At 38.2% G+C, this 26,393-nt stretch overlaps 2 protein-coding genes across 13 annotated transcripts in view; one reads left to right on the top strand and one right to left on the bottom strand.

Moving 5' to 3' along the window:
• The first annotated feature begins 244 nt into the window (after nt 1–244).
• NEXN (nexilin F-actin binding protein) lies at nt 245–26,393 on the top strand. Of its 3 annotated transcripts, none has more exons than XM_082765671.1 (14): nt 245–318; nt 10,174–10,251; nt 11,445–11,636; nt 11,776–11,857; nt 11,944–12,092; nt 13,395–13,436; nt 14,542–14,736; nt 14,815–14,988; nt 16,776–16,961; nt 21,046–21,243; nt 22,337–22,558; nt 24,801–24,986; nt 25,447–25,807; nt 25,912–26,393. In XM_082765671.1, exons 2-14 carry the CDS (start codon nt 10,225–10,227, stop codon nt 25,923–25,925), a joined length of 2,028 nt encoding a protein of 675 aa, XP_082621797.1. In that variant the 5' UTR covers nt 245–318; nt 10,174–10,224; the 3' UTR covers nt 25,926–26,393. The 3 variants fall into 3 exon arrangements, with proteins under 3 accessions (XP_082621797.1, XP_082621799.1, XP_082621798.1); XM_082765672.1 differs by lacking the exon at nt 245–318 and adding an exon at nt 627–732; XM_082765673.1 differs by lacking the exon at nt 13,395–13,436.
• FUBP1 (far upstream element binding protein 1) overlaps nt 14,995–26,393 on the bottom strand; it is a 37,479-nt gene continuing 26,080 nt past the window's right edge. For all 10 annotated transcript variants that reach the window (XR_014318000.1, XR_014318001.1, XR_014318002.1 and 7 more), the window contains one exon: nt 14,995–16,246. Coding sequence is in view for 7 of the 10 variants with exons in the window: in XM_082765660.1 (XP_082621786.1) it covers nt 16,229–16,246 (18 nt within the window). In the remaining 3 variants the exon portion in view is untranslated. The remainder of the gene's footprint in view (nt 16,247–26,393) is intronic.

Raw genomic sequence — 26,393 nt, 5'->3', positions numbered from 1 at the left:
TTGAAAATGTAGGAAACAAGTCATCGTTGAGGAGGAGAGGGAACGTACTCAGCTGTAATAAAACCGTGTTTCTGCCTCTGCTCTGTAAAGTTTCCAGAGCAAGGCACTGCTTTAAACCGACCATGCTCGGCGTCTCAGAGGCCTGGCGTTAGCGCGATTCCTCCCCGCTCCAGGAGCGAGCTGTCACCTTACTATTATTAGTGAGCTGATTGCTCCCCCTGTGCCATAAGCGACCCGGGACTTGACCACGGCCGCTATAAAACCTCCGCGCTGCGGAGCCTCAGCCAGCTGCTGGCGGCGGGGACCGCGGCGCTGGCCGTAAGTTCGCGGCGCCGGGCTGGGGGGACCCTGGGGAAGGAGCCCCTCCTGGAGCCCCTGCCCGGGCCGTGCCGCTGCCCTGCGGCCGGGAGCGGGCTGGCAGGGGGCAGCCGCCCCACGGGTGTCGATGGCTCCACAATCAGTCAGGGCGCGGGGAGCAAGCGGCGGGGTCGGGCTGCGCCCCCCGCTACTGTGAGGGGCTGGGGCGGGCCGGGAGGGGCCGGGACGGGCCGGGACAGCTGCCTTGGCGCGGGGCTCGCCTGGAATGCGGGCGCCGGCTGCGCGCCGCGACTTTTATGGCAAGTTGCAGCGGCGGAGCCGCGGCCGCAGCCAAGGGGCGCTCGGCAGCCGCCAGCGCTCCCCGCCCGCCCGCCGGGACCAGAGCGAGCCGCAGCCAAGGGGCAGCGCGCCCAGGTAAGAGCCGCTCCGCCGGTGCCGGGAGGGAGGAGAAGGGAGCGGGGCAGGCTCCTTCGGCCTCGGCGGGAGACCCCCGGCCGGGCGCCGCTTTCCCCCAGCCCCGCCGAGCCGGGAGGAGCGGCTGCCCCCTCACACCGCCCTCAGTGCGGCGCCTGCTGAAGGACCCGGGGCGGGCGGCCGGGGGGGGACGCGGCACAGCGGCGAGGGTCGGGGCCGAGCTGCGGGCTCAGGACCACGGAAGCGGCTGCGAGCCCCGTGGCAGCCCCGGGGGCTCCAGGCGCGGCTGGGGACTCTGAGGGCCCTCGGCTCGTCCCGCGCCCTGAGGGGGCGCCGTGAGGCGGCCTGGCGGGCGGCGGCCCCCTGCTGCCCGCGGCGCTTGGCGAGGGATCCGTGCCCGGGTGCGCCTCAGGTACCGGGGGGTTCTGGTAGCGGAGCCGTTTGTTGCAGCGCTCCCCGGAGCGCTGGGCTGGGCTGGGAATTGGTCAGCAAGCGGCTGCGTGCTTAGCGCTGTCTGCCGTAGCTCCCGGACCCTAGCAGGTCGCTTGGAAAAATGCCCCGTGTAATGAAGTTGGGAAATAATAATTAGTCTTCGAGGAGGGCCAAGTGCGTTAAGGACTGCACAGAAATACACGAGGCTGTCTGGCGTACACAGAACGCGAGAGAAATACAAGAACCAGGTGGGCAGCCCAAGACACATGCCTAAGAAACACTTTCTCTCACCGCATCTGGAACATTTCAATGACCGCTTTCCTCGGCAAGGCAGCGAGACGAGCCGCAACTGCAGCGCTCGCATGTTCTGCTCGGAAACTTAACGAGGAGCGCTGCCACGGCCAAGCTGCGGACGGGACCTGGAAGCTGGACGGGGCCAAACCGCGGTGAGGGCTCGTGTCTGGAGGAGCAGCTCGGCACCGGGAGGAGCAGCCACGTCCCTCTGCGGAGGTGCGGGTACGCAGCGCGTCCAGCACGGCCGGGCTGCTCGGCTGGAGACCTGCGCTGTGCAGGGGGAGCCGTGAGGATGGCGGAGAAGTGGCGGATAGGCTGTGAGCTGTCCTCTGAGAAGGGAAGAAGCAAACTGCAATCAAACTTCACACCCGGGATTTTATCCCATGTATCAGCGCCCTGGCCTCTGTGGTGCTGTCCGTGGCATCGGCACTGTTTCTCTTCAGCTGCTGGGATGCAATGGGAGTTTCAGGAGCTGTGGCATGGGGTGATGTACACTAGTTTTTCTCTTGGGCATCTGTCTTCACAGTTGCTGCCCCCCACAACTAGGATCCCAAGCTATCTTATCTTGGGATGTGAAATCGGGGGCCAGAAGATCTTGACAGGGCTTCCCCCAGTCTCCCAGTCCCCACCACATTTGTTCGGGAGCATATGTGCCCCATAATAGTACCCAAGAAGATTAAAGAATTGAAGCAGACCTCTTCCATAGAGAGGCGCTACTTGTGTGTTGTTTTTTTTAGCACAGCAGTTGGACTGCCTGGCAGTGTCATGTTAAGAGTATTTATAGTTCTATAAATAGACAAAATAGTTTCTAATAAATAGATTTTTATAAGTGGCATAAAGACTGTTCTGCTTTAATGGGGGACTTTTAGTGAATGTTGAAGTGCAATAAATTCAACGATGGAGGAAAAAAAATGTAGATGAAGTTGAATTACTTGGGCCAATTTTTGGTAAGCATCTTAGCCTTTGATAATAAAGACTTCATTAGTTAAATACAACCGAGCAGAAATAGTTTTATATTTTATATTCTTAAAAATGTAATGTTTAAGCAGCTGTTGTTAATTGTCATAACTTGTTGGCTTCAGTGGAGGTGACAGTTCATGCCAGTTCAGGATCTTCCTCTGTGCCTGATAATTTTAGTATCTGTAATTTAGTACAACAACTGGTAATGTCATACCAGACAAGTTGCAATAAGGCCAGAAATGATGAGCATGGCTCTTTCCTCTCCTCTTTCCAGTTTTATTTCATATTTCTTTAAATACTTTAGCATTGTGGACTGTGTTTTCCTCTCCTGAAGTGCTTTGGCTGCAGGTAGTAAGTTTCCAAGTTTCACAGTATGGTTTTCTTGTATAATGGAGTCTTCCCTGCAAGCAGATCACAAAGAGGAGACAGATGGTAACCGTAATTCAGACTGTGCTGCAGTGGGCTTATTTATAACTCACAGTAGCCAGGAGGACAGCAGGGGGGCCTCCCGAAAGGAGGAATTGCAGAGCAACAAGACTTTTATTTTAAGTCCTGGCTTCGTACTCCCATCTGTACAGAGTAGCATTTGGTTCAGGAAAACATTTGTATTTCTATGTGTCTCATGTAACGATGTTAACTACTCCACCGAAAATCATGAGCTTCTAGTTTTTTATTATTTACTTATGGGATATTTTATTTGGTTAAAGCTGCATGACATTATTTGATCAATTCTGGATGCTGTCCTCTTTTAAGAAATATAAATTAATTACACTTATGGAGGTAGATTTTGGGGACTTCTGAGCTGTCAAAACTCTTGTGTCCTCTTAATGTTTTTTCTTCATTCATTTAGATTATTTTGCCTAAAGTAGGGCTTTAGAGGGTCACTGTGAATATTTAGTGTGATGATCACAGCAAATCAAGACATATCACACTGGAGCTTTTTTTTTTTTTTTTTTTTTTTTTTTTTTCCCTCCTCTTTAAAGTCCCTAAACCCAGAGTATTTCTAATCTGTTGCATAGTTTTCTAAGCATTATTGGCTTTGTATTAAATTTTCACTTGAAACTCCTGAGAGATCACTCTCTGCATTACAGTCAGTCAAGCCACTCTAACAATGGCATTTTCTCTTCTATGCAGTTCCAGAGGTGGAACCATTGATCAAATTTGGAGGTTTAATTTCCCTTCTGGGAGAATCTTGAGGCAGATCTCTTCTAAAGATGGAAATACAGCCTAGTATTTTCAGTAAAAACATTAAAACATCAGACTTAACATTTCCTGAGATATTTCGTAATCATAGGGAAGGTAAAATGTGGAGAAAAAAAATAGTGATGAAAGTTAGGGTGATGAGAGTGGATATGCAAAAAAATCCACCTAGTAACAATCGCAATTCACTTTTTGATCAGAGTTACATTCAGCATTACAATCTGGGAATTTTCTGAGTGTGAAGCTTCAGTGAGGAGCTCATGCAACATTTCCTGAGCCTTTCTGATCTCGGGAAGTGAAAGACTAGACTGTATCTTAAGATTTTTAACAGCTTCATAGTAGGAGGACAAATCTCTTCTGAAGCAAGTACATACAAAAGTAGGCCCTTGTTGCCTCAAAAAATAAGCATGACTTAATGGGGAATTGCTTATTACAAAACAAGCAGATATATCTATCTGCATACACAACATAAAAATACAACTAGTTTCTCTCAACAGGGAATTAGTAAGAAGATACTATCTTATTTAAAAGTTGCTGTTGTTAGAAAATAGCATGTCAAAGTTTCTTGGGTTGGAGAATTTACTACCACATACTTTGTGCAAAGTGATCAGCAGATGATGAGGGAGACACTCTTCCATGGTCTGTGGGTGTTAGGACTTCCCAAGCTGGTTGCTTGAGGGGTCCCTGAGGGAAGGGCTTGCTGCTGTTCCTCTTGGAGGTGTAGGTGACATGGAGAGGGATGAGGATGCAGGCATTGGTAGTCTCATGTTTAGTAAGGCCCTACTGCCTTACATCCATATCTTTTAGCATCAAAGGTAGAGGTAGGATGACTTGCAGTTGCAAAATGTGCTGGAGCCAGCTGGCTAACCTTCAAGCACATTAACAGCTAGGTGAAGCCAACAAATTGGAGAGCACCCTGAAGTAATAGCCGACATGGCAGCATTCCAAATGGCAGAGACCTATCTGCCATCTTGAAGGCCCACAACATGGTAGGTTGGCAGATTTTTTGGAAGTTCAGACAATAGGAGTTTGCAAGGAAAATTTCTTCCACTATTTGTGCTTTTTAAAAATATTTGAGGTTTGTGTTTTGAGGATAGGTCTCACTGCTTCCAGCAATCTTAGTGACACTCTCAAGGGCTTCAGGTAATTAGAGCTATCAAAAAGGTTCAAGGTAAAGTTGATCCAAAAGATCAAAATCTAATTGTGGTCTCAGACTCATGATTTGCTTTGTATGATGAATTCCACACAATAAATGCATCAGGCTTTGGAATAGTTGCAGTTTTCAAGACTTTAAGGTGAAGCTCTATAGATGGGGGAGGTTAGCAATGCCTTCCCAGGAGCACTTTGGGTGAAATGCAATCATTCCTTGTAAGAGATGAACTTTGGGACTTACTGCTCTGCTCCAGCTGTGTGTTAAGGCTAGGAGATCTCCTGTTGCCCTGGGTACTCCAGTGCATGAATTGTACCAATGCATAGTTTGTTTTCTGATGGATTCATGCAGTAAACCTTGTATTTAGCTTCTGTATTTTTAGAAGTCAAAGAGTTTTAACGAGTTTTAAGGTCATACTGATGACAGGGAGGATTTTACTCACATGTGTGAAGTAAGCTAAAAGCTTGCGATGACATCCAAATGCAGTAGCACTGTACACAAATGGACAATAAAGTGTATAGGGACCTTGAGACCACAAGGGTGCTTGTAAAGTTATCTGCCTTTAGAGACACAACAGAACTTTAACATACTGTTGCTGATCTGAAACAGTCTGAGTAGGACCTAATGTTCAGTACCTCTGTGTTCATGGCTTCCCAAGTGACAGGCTGAAATGCCTTGGATTCCTGTCAGTCCTCAGATGAGATGTTTGTCAGCTCTGACTGGGGGAGGAGTGACTTTACATACTCAGTTGAAAAGAGACAGCTCTGTTGAAGCTGAATTTGAAGAGTTTGGGATTTGTAAATCAAGGCAGGGCTTGGTAGCTAAATGCTCTTGTTTCATATATTGTGACTGCTCTGGCTTGGAAAAACATCCCAAGATATCTATGAATCTCATTCATTCTGTATAGCTACAGCAGCACCATTTATGGCTTTGGTTTATTTTTGAAAAGCTAATACAAAGGCAGCTCCTAAGGTTCATTATTTTTAACACCACATAATTCCCATGTTTATAATTTGTTCATAATTAAGAATGAGAGAACTCTGAGCCTGTTTAATTAAGGGAGGAATGCCCTGCTATTCCCACCTTGACAAATGCCCCCATGTAGTTGTTTCATAGAATCATACTGGCTTTGAGCTATGGCTGTGCCTGGCACTGGCTGGTGGGGGATGTCAGTTCGGCAATGTATGACCCACAGGAAGGTTTCAGAACTCATCCCGAACTCATTGCAAATTTGGGGCTTTCCTTAACATGTCAGGAATAAGTTATTACACATTAAAGCAAAGGAGATTCTGTTCCACATGGTCTAAAAATATGGTATAGTTGAGCCATTAGCGTATTTCTGATAATAGTCATATAGTCCTATTCAAATAAGTGTTTTGTTTGTTTGTTTGTTTGTTTTTTACAGTTATCAGCCCTAATGTTCAACCTGATTCAGGAAACAAGTATTTTCTGGGGATTACTTGTTTATGGTTTTGCCAGTAATATTTAAGTCTGAGCTACAAAGTTTCAGTCAGTTTAGTGTCTGCTGAAAGACTTTTATTTAAAAATTTTTCCTGGAATAACAATAAGTGAAATATGTTTACATCACACCGTAGAGAACATGGATTGTTATTTGTTTGTTTTTCCACTGAGCAGGAAAGTAGTGAGAACTAGTTGATATAATCAGAGCAGTTCTATGAAGCATAATTTTATAGGATCATACCATGCAATTCAAATTAGGATTACAAAGTGCCCAATGATAGTGGGTTAGGATACTTGCTATAGGATTGAATAAAACCAAAATAGAACCTTCCAGTTCTTATTACATCCCACTCACATTCAGTTAATTTGTAAAACGGTGGTTTGGCCTCTAGAACAGGGAGTGCTACCCTTTTTGGTCACATGCCTTTGTGACATCGCACTTACGCTATCTTTAGTACTAGATAATTTTTAGTAGCTCCTGAGATTTTTCCTTCTACTTTAATACATGTTTTTTTTGTGGGATTCATCTAGCTGAATTATCTGATCCCAGGTTTTATCCCTTCAAAACTTCATACATACGGTATTGCAAATAAAAAGCAAAGGAAAAACACTTTTTGGCTGACACAGCAAGAACTTCTTAAAATTATTACATTTTTTGGCTGTGATTTTTCTCATCTTAAAATCTTGTTCAAGCTGATGTGAACAAAATTACCTATTACAATTAGGCTTATATTAGAAATGAATATTAAGGAGTGGGAGATAAGCAATGAAATACAAAACCCTTATCATTGATTTATTCAGAACATATTGATAAATACATGTATGTTTCTACGTTACTGAACAGATCTATGACGGCATAAATGCAATAAAGATATTTGCTGTCCATTTTCTGGTGGAATACTTTTTAACATCACTGAAACCTCTATTACAGTTTACCACCTTTGTTGGCAATACTGAAAAAGAGATCAGAAATGGAGATTACAAAGAGAAAAGGTGCCAAATTTTATATGTATGCAGTGTACATCCTGTATAAGTTAGGGCCACATGTAGAATTGTTCTGTTCCTTCTGAATCAGTCTTTTTTCCTGATCTGATGAAACCTCGTGGCCTCCCAGGAAGAGCAAACTGGACTGTCTTCAGCTTTGTCATTTCAGAATAGGTACTATGAAAAAACAGCCGGCATGAACCAGGGTTTATCTAGATAAGGGATTGTGCTGACCCCACGGGCAAAAAATTGCAGCCTGCAAGGTTACACACTTACAGGTTCTGTCCCTGTCTTCCTCATACTTCATTTTTGGGAATTCACTATATCCAGGTTTAAAAATAATGAGTAATTTTCATTAAAACTGCATATAAAAGCAATGAGTAATTGACTTTTCAGAGGACATATGATTAGGATGCCTGCTAATGTAATTGTCTTTCATCATCCGTTCCTTTGAGCTCATCTGAATGTAAAAACTAGTGAATACATGAGACTTCACCATAAAGGAAAGTGTCAAATTAACAGCGATTAGTCATCAAGGCATGTTTATTTTCCATGATTTTATTTTAAGCTTACAAATCAAGACCAGGTACCTGGGTTGCACAACTTTTAAGGAACAAATGACCATTTTGACACACGGGGTTTAAAAGCTGCTTTTAGCAGAATGAAAGCTCAAACACTGTCATAAATTCCTGTTCCATGAAACTGAAGTATAGGGAAACCATCAGTGAGGGCAGAGGATTGGGACAATCACCACAGTTCAAGCCTTTGCTTTCATTGTATTCAGGCCACAAATCATGGCAAAGAAAACAACTTTATGTTGTTCTGACAGCACTGAGTTTACCAATGAATATAACTTCCTCCTGCACATGTGAATGTGACTTGGAACTGACTGAACATCACATTAGTATCATGGCACTATCAGACCCAAACACAATTTCTTATTATCTTTGTTCCCTAATCCAATTTCTACCTCAAAAAATTAAGAATTTAGAAGGAAAGAAAATAGCTCTTCGTTTTCTTTAAGTCAAAAGTTCTTTATTAGCTGGAAGCTCACATCCTTTCTTGCAGCAGGGAAGGCTCACCTACTCCTCTTTATAAGTCTGAATAACAGCTTTGTGAAGCCCCAACACCCAGAATGGAATTTTGCTATTTCTTCGTATCATTTCTCTGTTGCCCTGTAACGGGGCAGTGAGTGCTTGCACGGCATTCTGCTGAGGAGGTTCACATGGTGTGACTTAGGCAGGTAAGAACAGTTGTTAACATTGGTAAGAGCACGGCATGGAAATGCTAAAATGGGATTTAGGAACAGACTATTTATAAATAAGAACTTATCTTTACATATCATGAAATGCCCTGTTCTCAGGTCCTCTAACCCACAGGTGAGAAGCCCCTTTCAGCAGAGAGCTCCTTTTCAAGCCTTTTTACCTCTAGCCTTTGAGTCCATTTGCTTGCACCCCATGTAGCACATCGAGTGTTCAGGCTTGCCTGGGACTTGCCTGTGCATTGGTACAGCACAGACAGCAGTGGCACTGGAGTCATGTATGAACTTAGAATCATTAAAACTGTAACTTTTTGCCTTAATTATTTTTTTCCCCCTTAAACCTTACAAAAATGTCTTAAAATCTGTGGGGGAAATCTGTCTTATGCAGCGGTTCTTCAGCATTCACAGGGTACACAGCTCTCCTGCAGTCTCCTTCCATTCCTGCTTTCTCCCCTTCAGAGCTCCCACTGTACCATCATTCCCTTCCTTCCATGGGAAGAAATAGCGGCCTTCACGCTGTCATTCTTCACTAATTCACTTTTCTGGTCCTTCTCAACTTTATCCCAGTCTCCACCCTCTATGTTTTCCCTGCATAGTTTCAGCTTCTGTTGGAGCCACGTCTTGCCCAGAAGCTGTCTGTGCTCTGACAAAGGAAGAAGTTCTCTCCCCTCACTGTGGACTGTACAGCTTTTCACGTTAGCAGGTAGTTGCTGAAGGCTTCTCATGGCTTGCTGTTTGTCTCGGGTAGCCTCACAAGGTAAGTTAGGTGCAAAACCTAGCTAAAGGCTAGTACTGCTTTGCTACCCAAGTGCAAACCTGTGGGCAGGTTGCCTTCCTCCCCCCCAGCTCTGACAGTCTTGATTAAAAACCAAACCACAAAAAAAACAACTGTCTCAAACTTGAAGAGCCTTCCCATTAGGTTTGTAATAACTATAGTGTAATATAAATTTTAAAACATTTTTCTCTTGAAAAACGCAGTGTTCCAGCCACAATTAAATACTAGAAATAGTTTTTCTAAGGTGTGTATGTGGTCCACCTAATGCATTTCACAGCTTTTAGCACTTGTTATTCCTAGAATAGGGGAAGGGAAAGTGTTCTGTGTTTCTGTAATTACTGAAGAGCTGAGAGGGGTTCCTGGCTGAGAGTCACAGAGACCTCATGCAGGCAACAGATCCAGCTGCAGCTCTGAAATCCAGGTACGTTCCCTGCAGCCACTGACCATCCGTCCCTTGTAAGGCAAGGCAGCATCTCCAGGAGGCTGAGTTTTGGCCAGTGTGTTCGGCAGGCTTCTTGCAACCTGAGCTTGCTGGCTCATACATCAGACCGAAGCAGAGCGGCAGAGGTGCAAAGCACATTCCTTTCTGCTAGCATGAGTATTGAGAAAAACAGTTTCATAACACACCAGCCAAGGCAGCCAGAATTTGGCTTAGAGACCTCTTTTTTTTTTTTTTTTTTCCAAATGGAAATTAAAAACCAGTACCTAGGATTATATAGAGGGGTTATGAGCATGAATAGTGAATCATAAGCTTGTTCTTTTAATTATTGGTGCATACTTAGAACCTATTATTGTCTTCAGGAGCCTCAAAGGACCAAATGAAATTGTGATACATCAGTTTCAGCCCTTGCAAACTTATTTACAGGAAAATGGTAAAAGTATCATTTAAAAGGACAAGAATCTAACTATAACTTTTTCTTTCAGGTTTAAGGTAGAAACTTAAACATACCAGGTGCAGAGCAGAACACAGTAGCCATGAATGACATTGCACAGAAAACTGAGGTATGTACCAATTTTAAAGTAATCAAAGGAACATAGTAATTTGCAATTGATGCTTTTAAAAAGAGTAATTATGAACAACTGCAAAAGACAATTATATTGTAAGTCTGGCTAGAATTGTTTTTATTTTAAGACACTAAAAGGGTATTTGGGAGTAGTTTAAGGAAGACCACCTGATTCAGTGGAATGTGTGAAATACCTTCTTGGTATTAAAATGAATGAAGAATGCAAAATAAACATAATAAAATATGAGGAAACTAAATTTTAGGGGAAATTCAGAGCATCATTTACATCTTATTATAAAATCAGAATTTTTCTATTTAAGTAATTAATTAATATGAGGCAATGTAAAATATTTATTCTTATGCTTTGATTCACTGAGTAACAGGAACAAAAGCAAATATATCATTACACCACCCACTATTGGTTTGGTTGAAAATTTGAACCACAAAATATTTTCAGCCATTTTTCTCAGCACTACTGTATTGACATACTTTTCTGTAGTGATTGCAGTAAAAAGAGAAAAATCTTCCTACTATTTCTAAGTAGGTACTTCTCTTACTGTTTGGACACAGGTAGATTAAGCATTGGCAAAAAAAAGTCTGTCGGCTTTATCAGTAACAGATTCCTGCAAGTCCAGTGATCTTGACACTTTATAATATCACTGGACTTCTGAGTTTCTCTGAATATTAAAAAAGTTAAGTATATAACATATTGGAAGTTATAAATGAACTAATAGTACCATATATAACTACATATGGATGCTGAAGCATTGCAGAAAAATGCACGCATATTTTATCACATCTGTGTGTTTACATTTTTTTTAAATGTGGTGTTAGGGGTAGAAAGACTTTTTTGAACACTTATGATTTCAAAGCAATAATAAAAATCTGTATATAATTTTTAAATCCAGAGATTGAAAGTGTACATTTATGTAGTTCTTATACTTAGTTGTGAAATTAGTATTCATTACAGTTACTCATAGTCTAAGTTTAATACAAAGCTGAATGTTTGTGGTATTTTCATGTTTATTACTGTTTAGTTACAAATACTTAATATAGATGATGGCTAGTGTCACAGAGTTCATAATCCCAAATGTACTTTTATGTTCTTACATTCTTTCTAATTCAATCTATTTCTGTTCATCTGTTTCAACTTTCTTTTTCTTATCTTCATTTCTTCTGTATCTTCACAAGATTCTGCTTTCTTCATCTAAACCCGTCCAAAAATCCTATGTACCCAAGCTTCACAAGGGTGATGTAAAGGATAAATTTGAAGCTATGCAGAAAGCAAGGGAAGAAAGAAATCAAAGGAGATCTAGAGATGAAAAGCAAAGAAGAAAAGAACAATATGTTAGAGAGAGAGAATGGAACAGGAGAAAGCAGGAGGTTATTTTCTTTGCAAATATTTTGTGTTATTTTGATATTGAATATTGTATGTGAAAATATTTTCACATTATTTTAATATAACCATTTTGGAATTTTATTTAAGATATAAAGATGGTTCACTTTCTTTTTCATCGACTAGATGAAAGAACTGCTTGCATCTGATGATGATGATGACACAAAATCATCTAAGATGGACAAGGGTTATGTTCCAAAGCTAATAGGTAAGAGAGGCCCAAATTTAAAGGCCACATAATTAATTACTTAAGTATTAGATCTACCTCCTGAATTGTGTATTTCATGTTCACAGGAACTGTTAAGGGCAAGTTTGCAGAAATGGAGAAGCAAAGGCAAGAAGAAGAAAGAAAAAGAACGGAAGAAGAAAGAAAGCGCAGAATTGAACAAGATATGATTGAGAAAAGAAAAATTCAAAGAGAACTAGCAAAAAAAGCACAGGAGGTATGTTCATCTGATCAAAATAGGATATAATTGTAAACAAAGACAATGAAGTTTTGTATTCATCAGCAGAAACAGTTGGTCTTAAGATTTTTGATAGTAGTGCTTTATATGGGAGATGCTGGATGGGATGGAAGTGGGGAAGAAAGTGAAGATAAAGGTTCTCCTAACAATCCTTAGGCTAACAATTTTTAAGCCTGAGTCACAAATAAGACCAGGCAGGCATAAACGTGGTAGGAATACGAAAAAGGCACAAATTTTGGTGTCATAGGTATGTAAGAGTTTATAGAATTTACTAACTAATTTGAACGTGTTTTTTTACCAGCTGTTATTTTAGACAATTTTTGCTTCTAAATTAGTGAATACAGTTCAGTGATAGATAAACTGAGGCAAGATGTATGAAGATGACATTGTCAGACCAAAATATGAAGATACTAGCACTAGAAAAATCAAGATTATTCAGATCATGTTTTATTCCATTGTCACTTTGTGAATTGTTATTGCATCTATATGTGAACAGACTCCAACATTTTTGATGCTCATAAAGCAGATTTTGTCTTCTGTAAAATTTTGCACTGGGGCATCATATTCAATTACTTTTTCAAGTTTTATTCAGTGCTGCAAATGCTGCAGTGAGAATAATCATCTAAATGATAACTATTTCTATAAGCAAATCTTTATTTAACAAAAAATCTAGGAATACTTAATTAAGGCTTTTTGGTTTTTAAATGTAAGAAAAGAAACAGTGCTCTAGAAGTCAATTTTCAACAAGGACTTGGAGAGAATTTTCTGCTAGGACTTTTAGCATTGTTAAATCTCCTGTTAAAAAGTACAGCTTAATCTGTCATGTATTTAATCGACAGTGAAAGGTCGTATGTTACTGTATAAAACTAACATTATATTAAGGCACCAATACAATAGACTTTTTGCATGGAGTTGAGAGGAAGACAGTATCACTTATATCAGAAATAATCAATAAGCTTGCTTCTTGCTTTTTTTGTTTTAACACAATTGTGGAGTGCTCCCATGAAGAGTGGACATCTAAAGCACTCTTCTTGGTTCATCACTGAAGCATTAAGAATGCTTTAACATGCTTTCTGTATTTTCATGTTTTGCTGTCATGTTTCCTCTTTCTCACCTCGCTATCTAGCTGAAGTATTCCAACGAAGGTTCAATCATTGCCATCTCTGTGAATTTAAGTGCTACATACATATCACTGATACAAAAAGAATTTCCAGTTCTTTGTTTGCAAATCTAAGGCAAAGAGCCAAAGTAATGTAATCATATGAAATTCTCATTTAATAGATTGATGACTTAAACAATACGGGAACTGAATCAGCAGCAGAGGTAATCAGATTTTTTTTAAAAGAAATGTTCACCTACATTTTTATTCACGTTGTTTTATTACTGTAATATGGGCTGGGAAAAGTTAGAAAAGGGCACACGTACTTAATTATAATTCAACCAGGGAGCTAAGAAAATTTAAAGCATACAATAGCGTATATATGCACTTGAAGTCAATTTATTTAAGTTTAAAATAGTCTGAACTGTGAATAATTTGTGGTTAAGAGAGTGAAGAGCACCTCAAATGTAAATATTGAAAGCCACCAGAATGATTTGAGGCACACTGGTGATGATATTCTAAGTCCTTGGGCTTTGGAAAGTATCATCATAAAGCTCTTTGCCTTAAGCTTGACATTAAAAGGGGATTCTGTCAGCATACAGATGTTTGAACACTGCAGTCAACTGCTTCGTCTTTTTTTTTAAATGGACTAATTTAACATAAAGGTTTAGATTTTTAAGTCTTGCAAATAAGCATTTAATTTTAAAAAGGTCTTATCATCTGTCACTAACAAAGGAAAATCACGTTCCTACTATGGTTTAAAAAACAAACTAACATTACTTTTAAGTTATTTGACAGTATCCTTGTTAGTCATGGTATTTTGTTAAAGAAAAAAACTTGGGTAAAGCACATTTTGGCAAATAAGTTGTGAAAATAATGTTGAAGCAGCAGCATCCTTCAAAAGCAAAATAATCTGCTTGGCAAATTACCTATTTCTAAAACTACTAGCTTATTCCAACCACAGTACATCCTTTACATAGTAAATACAAGACTGGAAGTAGACTGCAACTACAATTTCTATGTATTCAAAATTTAACTTGTTTTTATCCAAACCATGAATATTTATAACTAAGTTAATGAAATTAAGTAAATTCAATTAGAAATAATTAAAGAGTTTGCCAGCAGTTATGGTGAAAATATAATTCAGTCTTGATGTTCTTTAGATATTACAACGAAATTAGTAACTGTCACAAGTAGTTTATTCTTGTTAATGTAAGTAATTCTTTAGGAAGCTTTGGTTCACACAGGTAAAAACAACAGTTTCATTAAGAAAGAAGTCTGCCTAGAAGTCAAGCTGTACAAAAATATAACAAATATCTTTTTGGACAGGAAGGGGATGATTCACTGCTGGTTACAGTAGTACCTGTAAAACCCACCAAAACACCTGGGAAGAAGAAAATAAACTTTGAAAACACAGGAAAAGAAAGAGTAGAACAAAAAGACAGACAGGATGAAGAAATGAAGCCAAAATATGAAGAACAAAAACAATTCCTTAAGGAAACCAAGTGCCTTTCATTTGTCACGGTAAACTACTTCTCTAAGAATACCTAAGAAATAAATATGTATTATTTAAAATGTAACTATTTAATTTTTCTTGCACAGGGTGAAAATCAAGACAATGAATCACAAGAGCCTCTGTCTCCTGGTAAGCTGAAAGTAACATTTGAAGAACTTGAAAGACAGAGACAGGAAAATCAAAGGCGGCAAGCAGAGGTAGAAGCAAAACAGCGTTTAGAAGAGGAAAAACGCGCCTTTGAAGAAGCTAGACAGCGAATGGTAAATTTATATTTCATATATATTGTTACAGAATTTTCACAGACAATATGTCTTTGCATTTTCTCCTGCATCCGATTATTTTCCTTACTGCTTAACTCTATTTCAAGCTGAAGATTGTATCACCACAAATTTTTGAAATGTTTCTGATCTTAGTTCTAATCCAGCAACCATCCTGGTGTAATTCTCTAGACATTATTTTAGTAAAAACAGGAAATCTGTGTTTTGAATTTGTCAGCAATCTTACCAGTTTTCATATCAGCTTTTGTACCTGAGGCTGTAAATCCTCAAGAAGAAAATTAGTTGTCTGTTTTCATCTTTAATATTACTTCATACATCTCAGTAACCGATTTTTATGAAAATGTTCGGTAGTAACAGAATACTATTTCTTGTTCCCATATTTATATGATATCATGTGAAATATGATAGATAAGAAGGAAGTGTAAATAGAAATGACCATTCTTGGACAAACAAAAATCACTATATTGACTATATTTCAGGAACGTTCCAGAAATTAATATGCAAGGGAAAACAAACCACCCTCACAGAACATCCAGAAAGCTGAAACACTGAAATTCCCAACTGGCCCAAACTGAGAGGGCTCTAGGTTTAGACAGATCCCAAAATCATAGTTCCTCCCACCCACTCTGAAAAATCACCTAACTTTCCATTAGTTCCTACTGGATACTAGTGAAGATGAAGAAGAAAGAAAGAGAAGAGAGAACTTTGTGAAGTGAACAAAACTTCAATTAGAAATGCTACAGTAACATTTCCCACCCCTCAATATCTGCATTTATTAACCATGTAATATAACTGTGACAACTGAATTTACACATTCAATAGAAAAACAAGACATCCCCACGGTTTTTTTCTACCATGCAGTTTTATCAGTTATCCAGTGGCTATCAAAAGTTGAAGTCAAAAGTTTTCTTGAAGGAACTCAACTGCTGAACTGTTTTTTTTTTTTTTTTTTTTTGTTTTTTTTTTACCCTACAAATTCCAAATAAAAGTTTTCTGTAATTCCCCCAACATACCAGTCCCTAGCCTGCTTGTAATAAGCAGATAGCTGGATACTCTGAGAGTTCCCAGTCAATTTCCACCATTAGAAATTAAGTACTCCAAGATACATTCTGAAGATAGTTCATTCTTTTGTTCTTGATTGCAGTTTGCAAACCATAGGCTTCTCTTTGTGGATAGTGTTTACTGGAGATAAGCAATAGTAAAGAATCTCACTTCCCTTTCTTCAGTGATGATTAAATGTCTAAAAAGGAAAGAAACAAAAAATGTCAGTCTGGATTAAAACAAAATGTTATTTAGTTTAGTTTTGCTATAAGACTTCAATATTTTGTAAACTGATACTTGTATTGGTGGAAATAATTTATACGTAAATAACATGATGCTATAAAGCTCCATGAAAATGATGTAAAGAAAGCTAATAAGGAGTTCACCGTAAATAATCCAACCTTGAAACCACAAAAGAGATACTTAATTGTTTAGCCTTTTCCTGATAACATATTGTACTTCAAATTACACCTTCAAGTGATTTAAAGAAATTATAGAAGAATATGTGATTCTGAAATACATTTCTCTTCTCCCTCCCCTGGTTAAAACCAAGCTTAAAAGGTTTCTTATAGGAACCAAACCAATGATATATTTTTCTTCCCCTAGGAGAAGAAGGCATTTATGAGCGTTCAGAATAGAATTAATTAATGGAGCATTTACTGTACAAAGAATTTTTTTTGTTTGTTTGGATAAGGTATTTATTTTTTTCCTTTTCCTGTTCTCTAAAGATAAATGAAGGTGATGATGATGAATCTGAAAATTCTGGTAAAGAATTCCGTCCTGGTAAACTTAGGCTCAGTTTTGAGGAGATGGAAAGACAGAGGAGAGAAGAGGAAAAGAGGAAAGCAGAACTAGATGCAAGACGACGCATAGAAGAAGAGAAACGGGCATTTGCTGAAGCAAGGAAGAATATGGTATGGCACGTTGTTTAGTATTTAGTTATTTTAATATTTTACCTAAGTCTCCAAACTGAACTAGAAAGCAGCTCCAGGAAAAGCTTTAAATACAGAGTTAGGAATATGTTTTTACTCCTTCATTAATTAGCTTACCCCACTACCTTCTAATAGGTAGCTTAACAAACATTACCACAGCAGTATCTCCCCACAGAAACCCTAGAAAGCATTTCAAATAATTTAATCAAAACCAGATATTGTTTCCTACTGCTAGTATAATTCTACATGGAAAGCAGAAAGACTTCAGAAGGAGACTCTTGTTTTCAGTTGGGTGGGTGGGGAGGAATTCCTGTTTCTTTAGCTCCACTTGTCCAAGTTAATCTCCCTGCATTTAAAGAGTGCCCACCAATTAGCTCTTCCTTAAGTATAATTAATGCCAGGCTAGAAAAATGCTCAGTGCAAGTGCAAATTCTGTAGTCATCTGTGGCCTTTTAGGAAGAAAAAATGAAAAAGCTGAAGTCAGCTAATTGATGTTTTTATTGTATTTCATTACTTGTTCAAAGAAACCAAAAAGGCTACTTGTGGAATTTACTGTTAGAACAGTTCTTAATATGGAACTTTGATCTGGATCAGATCCCTGTGACATGCAATGACCAAGACTGTATCAAAGTTAAATTTTCAGGGAGCAAGGATTGACATACTGACCCAACCTGAAAACAGAGACAAATGCCTAATTTCAGAGGGTGTCAACCAAATTACTCAAAACAAACAAACAAAAAAACCAGCATGGGGCTTTTCACAGTATTCTTCATATTTCTTGCACTAACTTGAAGTTTCAGCATGCTGTTTGATAAAAGCCAGTTACTTACTGATGGATGTTAGGAAATACAGTGTTAAATTAGACCATTACCAACTAAAATTGCAAGTACTGTTTGTTTCAAAATGAAGGACAAGACATACCGTGCAAAACTGTGGAACAACTCGCCCATCTGGCAGTCTCTATCTACATTCCCCTGTGTGGTTTTATTGAGAAAGAGCAACTACATGCCTAATAAAATTGTTTTCTTCATAATTCAAAGCAATGCTTGTGAGGCAAATTACTTGTGAGGCAAATTAATGCTTTGTATGACTATTAATACTGCTAGCAGTGCTCCACCTCTGCCTGAAAAGTGGGCTGAAGACAAGACCTCTACTCCAAAATTTTTAAGAGAAATCACAACATAAAGTTATACTTGATATTGTACTGGTAAGCAGTTACATAAAATAATGTCTGTGGTCTGTCCACAGCTCCAAAGAGGGAACACAGAACCTTACATCTGAAAAAAAAGGAGTGCTATTGGACTTCTGCCATTACAATCTTTATGAAAAGTCAGCAGACAATTCAAAAGCCAAAAAACAAACAAACAAACAAAAAAACTCACACCCTGCCCTTTTGTTTTTTATTGTTTTCTTGTGAACAGCCTTTTTCTGCCTCAATGTAACAAGAACTTTAGTGTCCAGGCCAGAAAAATCTCACTGACTGAACAGTTTAATCCATTAGATGCAGCACAGGCTGGAACTGCACTGTAACAGCAGAGAGTAAAGAAGTTCAGTAGTCTAAACAATTAACAGAGTATGTTTTCAGCATATACGTGTTTGGATTTTTTTCTGTTAATTAACATCCTGAATATGAGTACTGCATTTTCTTTTACTTTTAATAGAAAATATAAGCCCATGCTTTCCCTGTTTTCCACACCTACACAATATAACAGCAATGCACAGATGTGCTTTTTAGCATGTCAAGAAGTCATCTCTTTCGGAAGTTCTAAAACCTCACATTCATTTTTAAGCATTTAAATTTAGTTATTTAAGAACCTTTTCCACATTTATTCATTTTAATTCCTTTTTTGAAAAAAAAAACAAAACACAAAACAACAAAAATCAGGAGTAGGAACACTGCTACTAGCAAGCACAAAAGCTACCACCTTTTGCGAGGATCTCCCTATTTTACGTTTTCTTCTACTCTATATTTTCATGCTTTCCAATATAAATTCAGTCCCTTTTGGACTGAAGCATTTGTTTTCTTCACCGTCATTCTCCTTCTACTAGTGACTGCGTAAAGAACCTGTCTTAGTATGAACAAAAAGCCATTCTACTTTGTATCAATCAGCATTGCCCATTGAAAATTGGCTGGCTGAGCCGTAAGCTATTGCTAGTACAGGACTGTTTCCCACCACTATCTGTTCCCAATTTGTAGAAAAAACAACCAAACCATGGTCTCACCTCACAAAACATGGCTACAATATTTACTAAACAAGGGTTTTATGTAACATACAGTTCAGCTGATTTTTTTTCCCTGTGTTTTTTAACCAGGAATAAGTTCACTTACTGTCTTTTCATAACTTACTGACTCAGATGCATATATGCCTCTCATTGCTCATATGCACAGCTTTTTTAATTCATACATACACGTATTAATAAATTTTGAATTAGTGCTTCTTCTATTCACTTAGGTTCTGTGTCATCTTGAAGTGATAAGCATATGAACTAATACAACATCAGAAAGAGACACTGACATTTCTTTACTTAGATGTAATTACCTTCTAAAAAATACACAGCTAGCTATGCGTTGCCTCACTACAAGAAATAGTTTACAGCTTCACTTTTTGACTCTGCTTCTCCATGACAATTTCTACAAATAAGCTTGTGTTATGCAAAACAAGTGAAGAATGGAATGAATGGTGGGGCGGAAGTCCAACTGCAAGCTTACTCCGAGGAAAAAATCTGAAAGAAATCTATAGTGACTGAGAGTTTTTGAATGCGATTAGGCCAGAAAAAACTATTGAAAGTGCTGTGGCAAATAAAAACAGGTATGGGCAAAGTATGTCAAGAACTAAGATATGAACTAAGATAGTACAAACAGCAGTAAAAGGTGCAAGTTACAATGGCAGCAGGTAGTAAGTAATAAAGGAAAAAGGGAGTGCTAAGACATCTTTTCAGACACACTTGCTTGTTTCTTTATAAAGCTAGTTAAAACACTTTCTCAAATGAAAGTTTGGCTTCCATAATCCTTTCTAGAATTTAGTTGATGGCTGTTAGGGATGCCTAGAACTTAAGGCACATCGGACTCTGCAACGATTGCTACAAGACTTCAAACAAGCACTGACTAAATAGTGCCAAAAGCCACACCTTCATGTGGGTCTACATCAGTATTTGACCTCCTCTCACACATCTGTCTTCAGACTGCTCTTGTTGAGACACTCTTTGTTAATGTGACAAAAGTTTACATAGCTACACAAACTTTTTTAATAATCAAGAAGATATTTTAAAAATCTTCCTGTGGTGTAACTCTGACTGTCGTGCTACCTGGCTGTTTTTGTAGCATACCATTCACTGTCTTCGTACTGCTATGCTTTGACAAATTCAGTCTGATCAAGTATTTGGTCTTCTTGCTTTTGGAAGTAAAAAAAAATGCCTTTCTGGGGCCCTGATATCCTCTTAGGAATGGGTCCAAAAATAAGCAATCAGCTTATACAGAAAGACAATCAAAGCCAGCCTTACTGTGTGGCCTGGGAAAAGGACAGAGAAAGGAGGAAACTCTTGCTGCAATGAACTGGCAACATGATTTAGTGTCTTCAGTTTGTGCATGAGTTCCTTGCAGAAAATTCTGTTCATTTATGCTTACTAGGAATACTAGTATTATTGGAGCTTAAGAACAGAAAATTAATGCAGTTTGCCTAGAAGATTAGAAGTACTTCAGTGTTAAGGGCAATGGCATTTAAACACAAACAGTTCGTGGGACAGTCTGAAATAAACAGGAACAAATTATTTCAGGTCACCAAGCTGCATATAGAGCACATCCTCTCCCATTTAAAACACCTTCACCTTCATTATCTCAGTACTGTAATAAGAAAGGGCTAAAGTCAAACAAAAACATGTTTTTCCCAAACCCCATTCTTTCCCAAAACTTTAGAGCAATACCTATGCTGTCATATTACATCTTACTGCTCTGTGGTAGGCGTGGCAAAATATGCGGTTATCTTCAAGCATTAGAAGCGTCTGAGCAACGCTGATTTCATCACATGTACCTTCAGGATGTATCATTAATGGTCTGAATTTCTAACAGGTGCTGGATGATGAATCACCAGAGATGTTTAAAACATTTTCTCAAGAATCTCTCATACCTGGTAAACTGGAAATTAATTTTGAGGAAATGCTGAGACAAAAAATGGAAGAAGAAAAGAGACGCACAGAGGAAGAGCGTAGGCAAAAGTTGGAAATGGAAAAGCAAGAATTTCAACAGTTAAGACAAGAAATGGGAGAGGTTTGTATATTAAAAGATACGTTAAGCATGTTCTGAAAAAAATATAATGGATCATTTCAGTTAACAGAATTTTGACATTTAAGATTGTAACTGGACACTGAAAAAGGGATTTTCAATCCATAATTTTTGTATTATGTGAAAAGATTGAAAAACATCCTTTTATAACATTTTATATAATAAGATACATATTTTTAATCACTAATATACCAGGAAAACTTTAAAAGGGTTTGAAGACTGTCACAGTTGATTTTAAGAATCTCACACAAAATTTGCCTGGCATACCAGATGACTAGAACATCGCATTCATGAACTCTACGCTTCAATTTGATTTGGTTGTGGGTGGTGATTTTAATTCCCTTTTGAATATTATTTTTTTTGTTTGTTTGCTTGGTTTTTTTTTGTAAGCAAAGCAAGAGCAAGTAGTAAAGGCTCCAACTTGTGAACTTTGTAAGTAGATTTTGGATTACGTTCTGCGGAAGAAGGGAGACAGGGATATCCAACTGAAATGCACACACATTCTTATTGCCATTAGAGGTCATAAAGGGTGGATGTAAAATATAAACCATTACAACATCAGACATGGTTCAACTACAGGATCCAGAACTGTTACTTTTTCAGCCATGACACCCTGGCATTTCATTTGCTTTTTCTGCATTAAAAAAAAATCTAGCAATAACTTTAACAGAGTAGCTGTATTTTAGAAAACTATTTCAGAAGACATTGCAAGTAAGTCAGGGAGGTAAATTACAGATCCAGGATAACTTTGAGATTATTATATTGTTAGGTATCTGACTCTGAGTCTCTAAAGGGTGGTTTATTGAGAGCAATTTTTGAACAAAAAGTGTATTCAAGCAAAGCCAGAGAAAACAAGATACTTTAAAATCTGTATCTAGTTTAAAGGTGCTACAAACTCAGTTATCTTGATCATAGCGATAAAAAGATATAGAAGGAAAAGGTCACTGTGTTGATTTCAAGTAACTCCAAACTAAAAGAACTGTTCAAGTATATTAAGTTACATAACCTGTGGGGAGAACAGGTAGTAAACAACAATCAGAGTATTTTCCATTTTACATGTTACGTTATTTCTGAACAGCTGGAAGAAGAGTCTGAAACTTTTGAGCTAAGCAAAGAATACGAAGAATTAATAAAACTAAAAAGAAGTGGTTCTATTCAGGCAAAGAACTTGAAAAGCAAGTTTGAAAAAATAGGACAATTGTCTCAAGAAGAAATACAGAAGAAGATTGAAGAAGAACGAGCTAAGAGAAGAGCAATGGATGAAGAAATAAGAGAAAGGGAAGCTGAAAAATTTCAAGAGGTAAGTTGAACTCTGTGTATGTTAATGATTTACTTAACCAGCACAATTATGATACTGGACAATACTGCTGCTTTCATCAAAGCTGTATTTCCAAAATGGTTCTGTCCCTACTTTCCTATTGCTTCACTTGGATGCATGAGGAACTCTCACCCCAGCATCTCTAAAAGAAACAGCACCAATTCACTATCAGTCATGTGCTCCAGCACAGATCTAATTTGCTGCTCAAAGTCTTCAAATTAGCATCTTAACAACCTCAAACGTGACAGTCTGAGAGGTTAGAACATTCATGTTTGAGAGTGTGTTCTATTAACAGTCAGATGAGTTGCTTCTCCTTCTGAACTCTTAATTCATTCTCCATCATAAAAATTTAAACCAAATAAAAACCGTAGTACCATTTGGAGATCAAGTACTTGCCTTTTTTTTGATCAGAGAGAGGATTTTCACTTGTTAAAGCAGGGAAGGACGCCTAATTATATATGCTTCCATCTGGAATCACTGCACTTTATTTTCCAGAGGAGGAAAACAAGAAATGAAACTTTCAGTCTGACCTGTGTATCAGCACTCTCCTGTGACACCAACAGGAGCAGCTTTCACCACAATCATGGGGCAGTACAGGAGACTCCTAACAATAGTAAACCTGATCTGAGTCTCATTCTGAGGTTCATACCTAGTGTAGTTAGCCACTTGAGTACCGGCTCAAAACCTTTTAAGCTTTCATTTCATGAGTGACACTGTAACATTCCTATGAGGTCAGCCTGCAATGTTGAAGGCATAACACCATGGTATAAAAGTGACTAAGGACTTACCATCACAAGACAGTATTCAACGTTTAAAGATTTTAATGTATAAAATATTTTTTTTCTAACACTTTTGAAATTACTTTTGCAAGTATTTTGCCTTTCTAATCTCCCTTCCACCATCTACCCTCCAAAAGTTTACTAAGCTGGTTGTTTCCATAAAGGGAGCACAAATCCATCTAACCACTATGAGACAAAAACAATCCACAGAAAAGACGTTTAGATGTAGAGCTTAGGGATATGGTTTTAGTGGAGGATTGTTAGTGTTAGGTCAGAGGTTGGACTCGATGATCTTGAGGTCTCTTCCAACCTAGAAATTCTGTGATTCTGTGAACAGACATGAGACTTTATCGGAAAGCCTGCTTTTCAAGACCACAAAGCAAAAGTTGAAGTAGCTCAAACAGGAAAAGACCTTGTACAACCAAATCAACAGTGACTTCCAAGAAACCAGATTTCATACAGCAGTGTGTGAGAAGATGTGACAAGAAAAGAAAGCAAACAGTCCCATGATCATGTTTTTGTACTTCATGGATTCTTGCAGAAGGTAGAATTTTTCCTTAGATAGCACTATGGAGAATCACAGCATAGGTCCAAAAGGACTTATTTCCCTTGTCCAGCGGGAAGGAAACTAAATGTTTTATAACACTAGCAGTAGAAAAAATCCAAAATGACCAAACAAAAAAAAAAAGTGCGCACACAAAAAAGCATGAAAGTTGTGAAAAAGCCTGAGCATTCTTCTTGAAGAAGAAATGTAATGAAGATCGGTGTCCTTTCTCAAAACAAGAAAGGATGCGTACTTAGTAGGACTCTCTGTAATACTTTTACATTGCTCCCCAGTACAGAAATGTAAACCCTAAGTGTGCAGTGGGTATAAAGAACAATTCACCAAGGGACAGTTCTTACAACTGTGAAGAAATTCTTTAAAAACCCTGCATTTTTTCCCATGTTATTTAATGTTTTTATTTAATAATCTCTTCTGTATATAACAAAGAGAGTTGCATCCAAAATAATTATTTCCCGTGTTATTAATATGTACTTCTGACATAGAGCCATCAAGAGTGGGACATTATAGAAAATGTATCTGAATTCACTGTACAGAATTGTATATGTACATTCCAATGTTCCTTGAATTCTTACCTTACAGAATTAGTGTCATGAAACTGTTTTAAAAAAACTTCTCACTAAAATATTAGACCAAAGTTCGTTTTTTCTTTTTAAATTATTATTATTATTTTTTTTTTAAATAGAAATTACTACCTCAGAACCTGGGATATTATCATTAAGACTTCATTTTAAATCCAACATTAAACAAAACAGGGAGGGTAAAAAAATAACAGGACTCTCTGGCTTTGTTCAGTTAAAAAGAATTACTCTACAGAATTAGTACTATTGTTATAACTGTTGAAAAGGTAATATATGAGTAAGTCCTATTTTTATTTTTCAAGGATGATGAAGTAGATGTGAGACCAGCCAAGAAATCTGAGGCTCCATTTACTCATAAAGTAAATATGAAGGCACGTTTTGAGCAAATGGCAAGAGCCAGGCAAGAAGAAGAACAGAGGAGAATTGAAGAACAAAAATTACTACGCATGCAGTTTGAACAAAAAGAAATTGATGCTGCATTACAGAAGGTAGAGATTACAAAGTACCTTTTCTTCAGTCCTACATGTCATTTAACTTAGCATCTGATTACCATTGATGGCAACACTGCCAGAAGTATAAAAAGAACATTATACTTAACAGCTGCTGTGAATTGCTGCAATAATGTATAATTGCTTTTGGTGTTTTCTTATTCTTGAAGAGTATGAGAAGTGTAGTGCAAAGAAAGTGCAGTTTCCTTTGAATATTCTGAAAATTGAATCCATATTCATGCCTGAATTTCCCTCCCTAGATTCCAGCCTCATTAAAATCAAATTTCCACAGCATTTACTATCTGTTCCACATCCAGACTCAGTGTCCTTGCTATCTAGGAGCAAGGATAGGTGTGGCATTTCCCCTTCTCAAAAACATGATAGCTTTTCTGTAAACAAATACACATGACTAGCAGTCATTGCTACTTTCAATGTTCTAAATTGGATTATTTTCAAACAGAAAAGGGAAGAGGAAGAAGAAGATGATGGAAGCATTATTAATGGTTCTGCTTGCGAAGATGAGGAAGATCAAGCTCGATCTGGAGCTCCCTGGTTCAAGAAGTCACTGAAAAACACATCAGTTGTTGATGGCGAGCCAGTGAGATTTACAGTTAAAATTACTGGAGAACCAAAACCTCAAGTCACATGGTGGTTTGAGGGGGAAATGTTGCAGGACTCTGAGGACTACCAATATATTGAAAGAGGAGAAACTTACTGCCTTTATTTGCCAGAAACCTTCCCAGAAGATGAAGGTGAATATATGTGTAAAGCAGTCAACAATAGAGGCACATCTGCTAGCACCTGTATTCTCACCATTGAAAGTAAGAGTTAGTTTTCAAATTCACTTAATTCTTAAATACTCTTCTTGCATCTTTCCTATTATGAAAATCTATTAATCTTTCTCTTAACCCTTTTTATTTTCTAGCTGATGACTACTAATGCTCTACTTTAGCTGGAATCTCTCTTCCCCTCAAAACTTTCTTACTGCATCATCTCTTTCTCTGATGGGGCCAACTAAAGAAAGCAAGGATACGCATTGATTTGTCATTCCTGCATCAGATAAGAATAACCTTCAAACTGTGTGAGCGTCCAGGTTCCTTGCTCAGTATGAAATTTAGTAGTGAAGGTTAAAAAGGAATGAACATTAAGAACTAAAAGGAAAAACTGAAGAATAGTGCTCCCATATTTGAAGACCAACTGTTGTGTAATAGTATAAAACTAAATATACAATCTGGAAACCTGTGTAGTAGTTTAAATCTACTGGTATATTTTGCATGAACACTAAGTATTTAAGCTGTTTTACTTTATCCCAGAAGCACAGAACTGGCAAAAGGAAATACTTATCAGTGATTTTTCAAAAACCCCAGTGTAATATTTTTAAACAATAAAAGATTACATAACTGCTAA

This window comes from Aythya marila (assembly GCF_965140915.1).
Source record: "Aythya marila genome assembly, chromosome: 8".
In the NCBI taxonomy this organism is placed as follows: domain Eukaryota; kingdom Metazoa; phylum Chordata; class Aves; order Anseriformes; family Anatidae; genus Aythya; species Aythya marila.
This window is presented reverse-complemented; position numbering and strand designations above follow the sequence as displayed.

Excerpts from the sequence above, each read along its gene's own strand:
- NEXN (XM_082765671.1), top strand. The coding sequence starts at position 10,225 with ATGAATGACATTGCACAGAAAACTGAG. Across the intron at positions 11,858-11,943 it reads TTATGTTCCAAAGCTAATAG|GAACTGTTAAGGGCAAGTTT; the intron begins GTAAGAGAGGCC and ends TCATGTTCACAG. Across the intron at positions 22,559-24,800 it reads AAGCTGAAAAATTTCAAGAG|GATGATGAAGTAGATGTGAG; the intron begins GTAAGTTGAACT and ends TTATTTTTCAAG.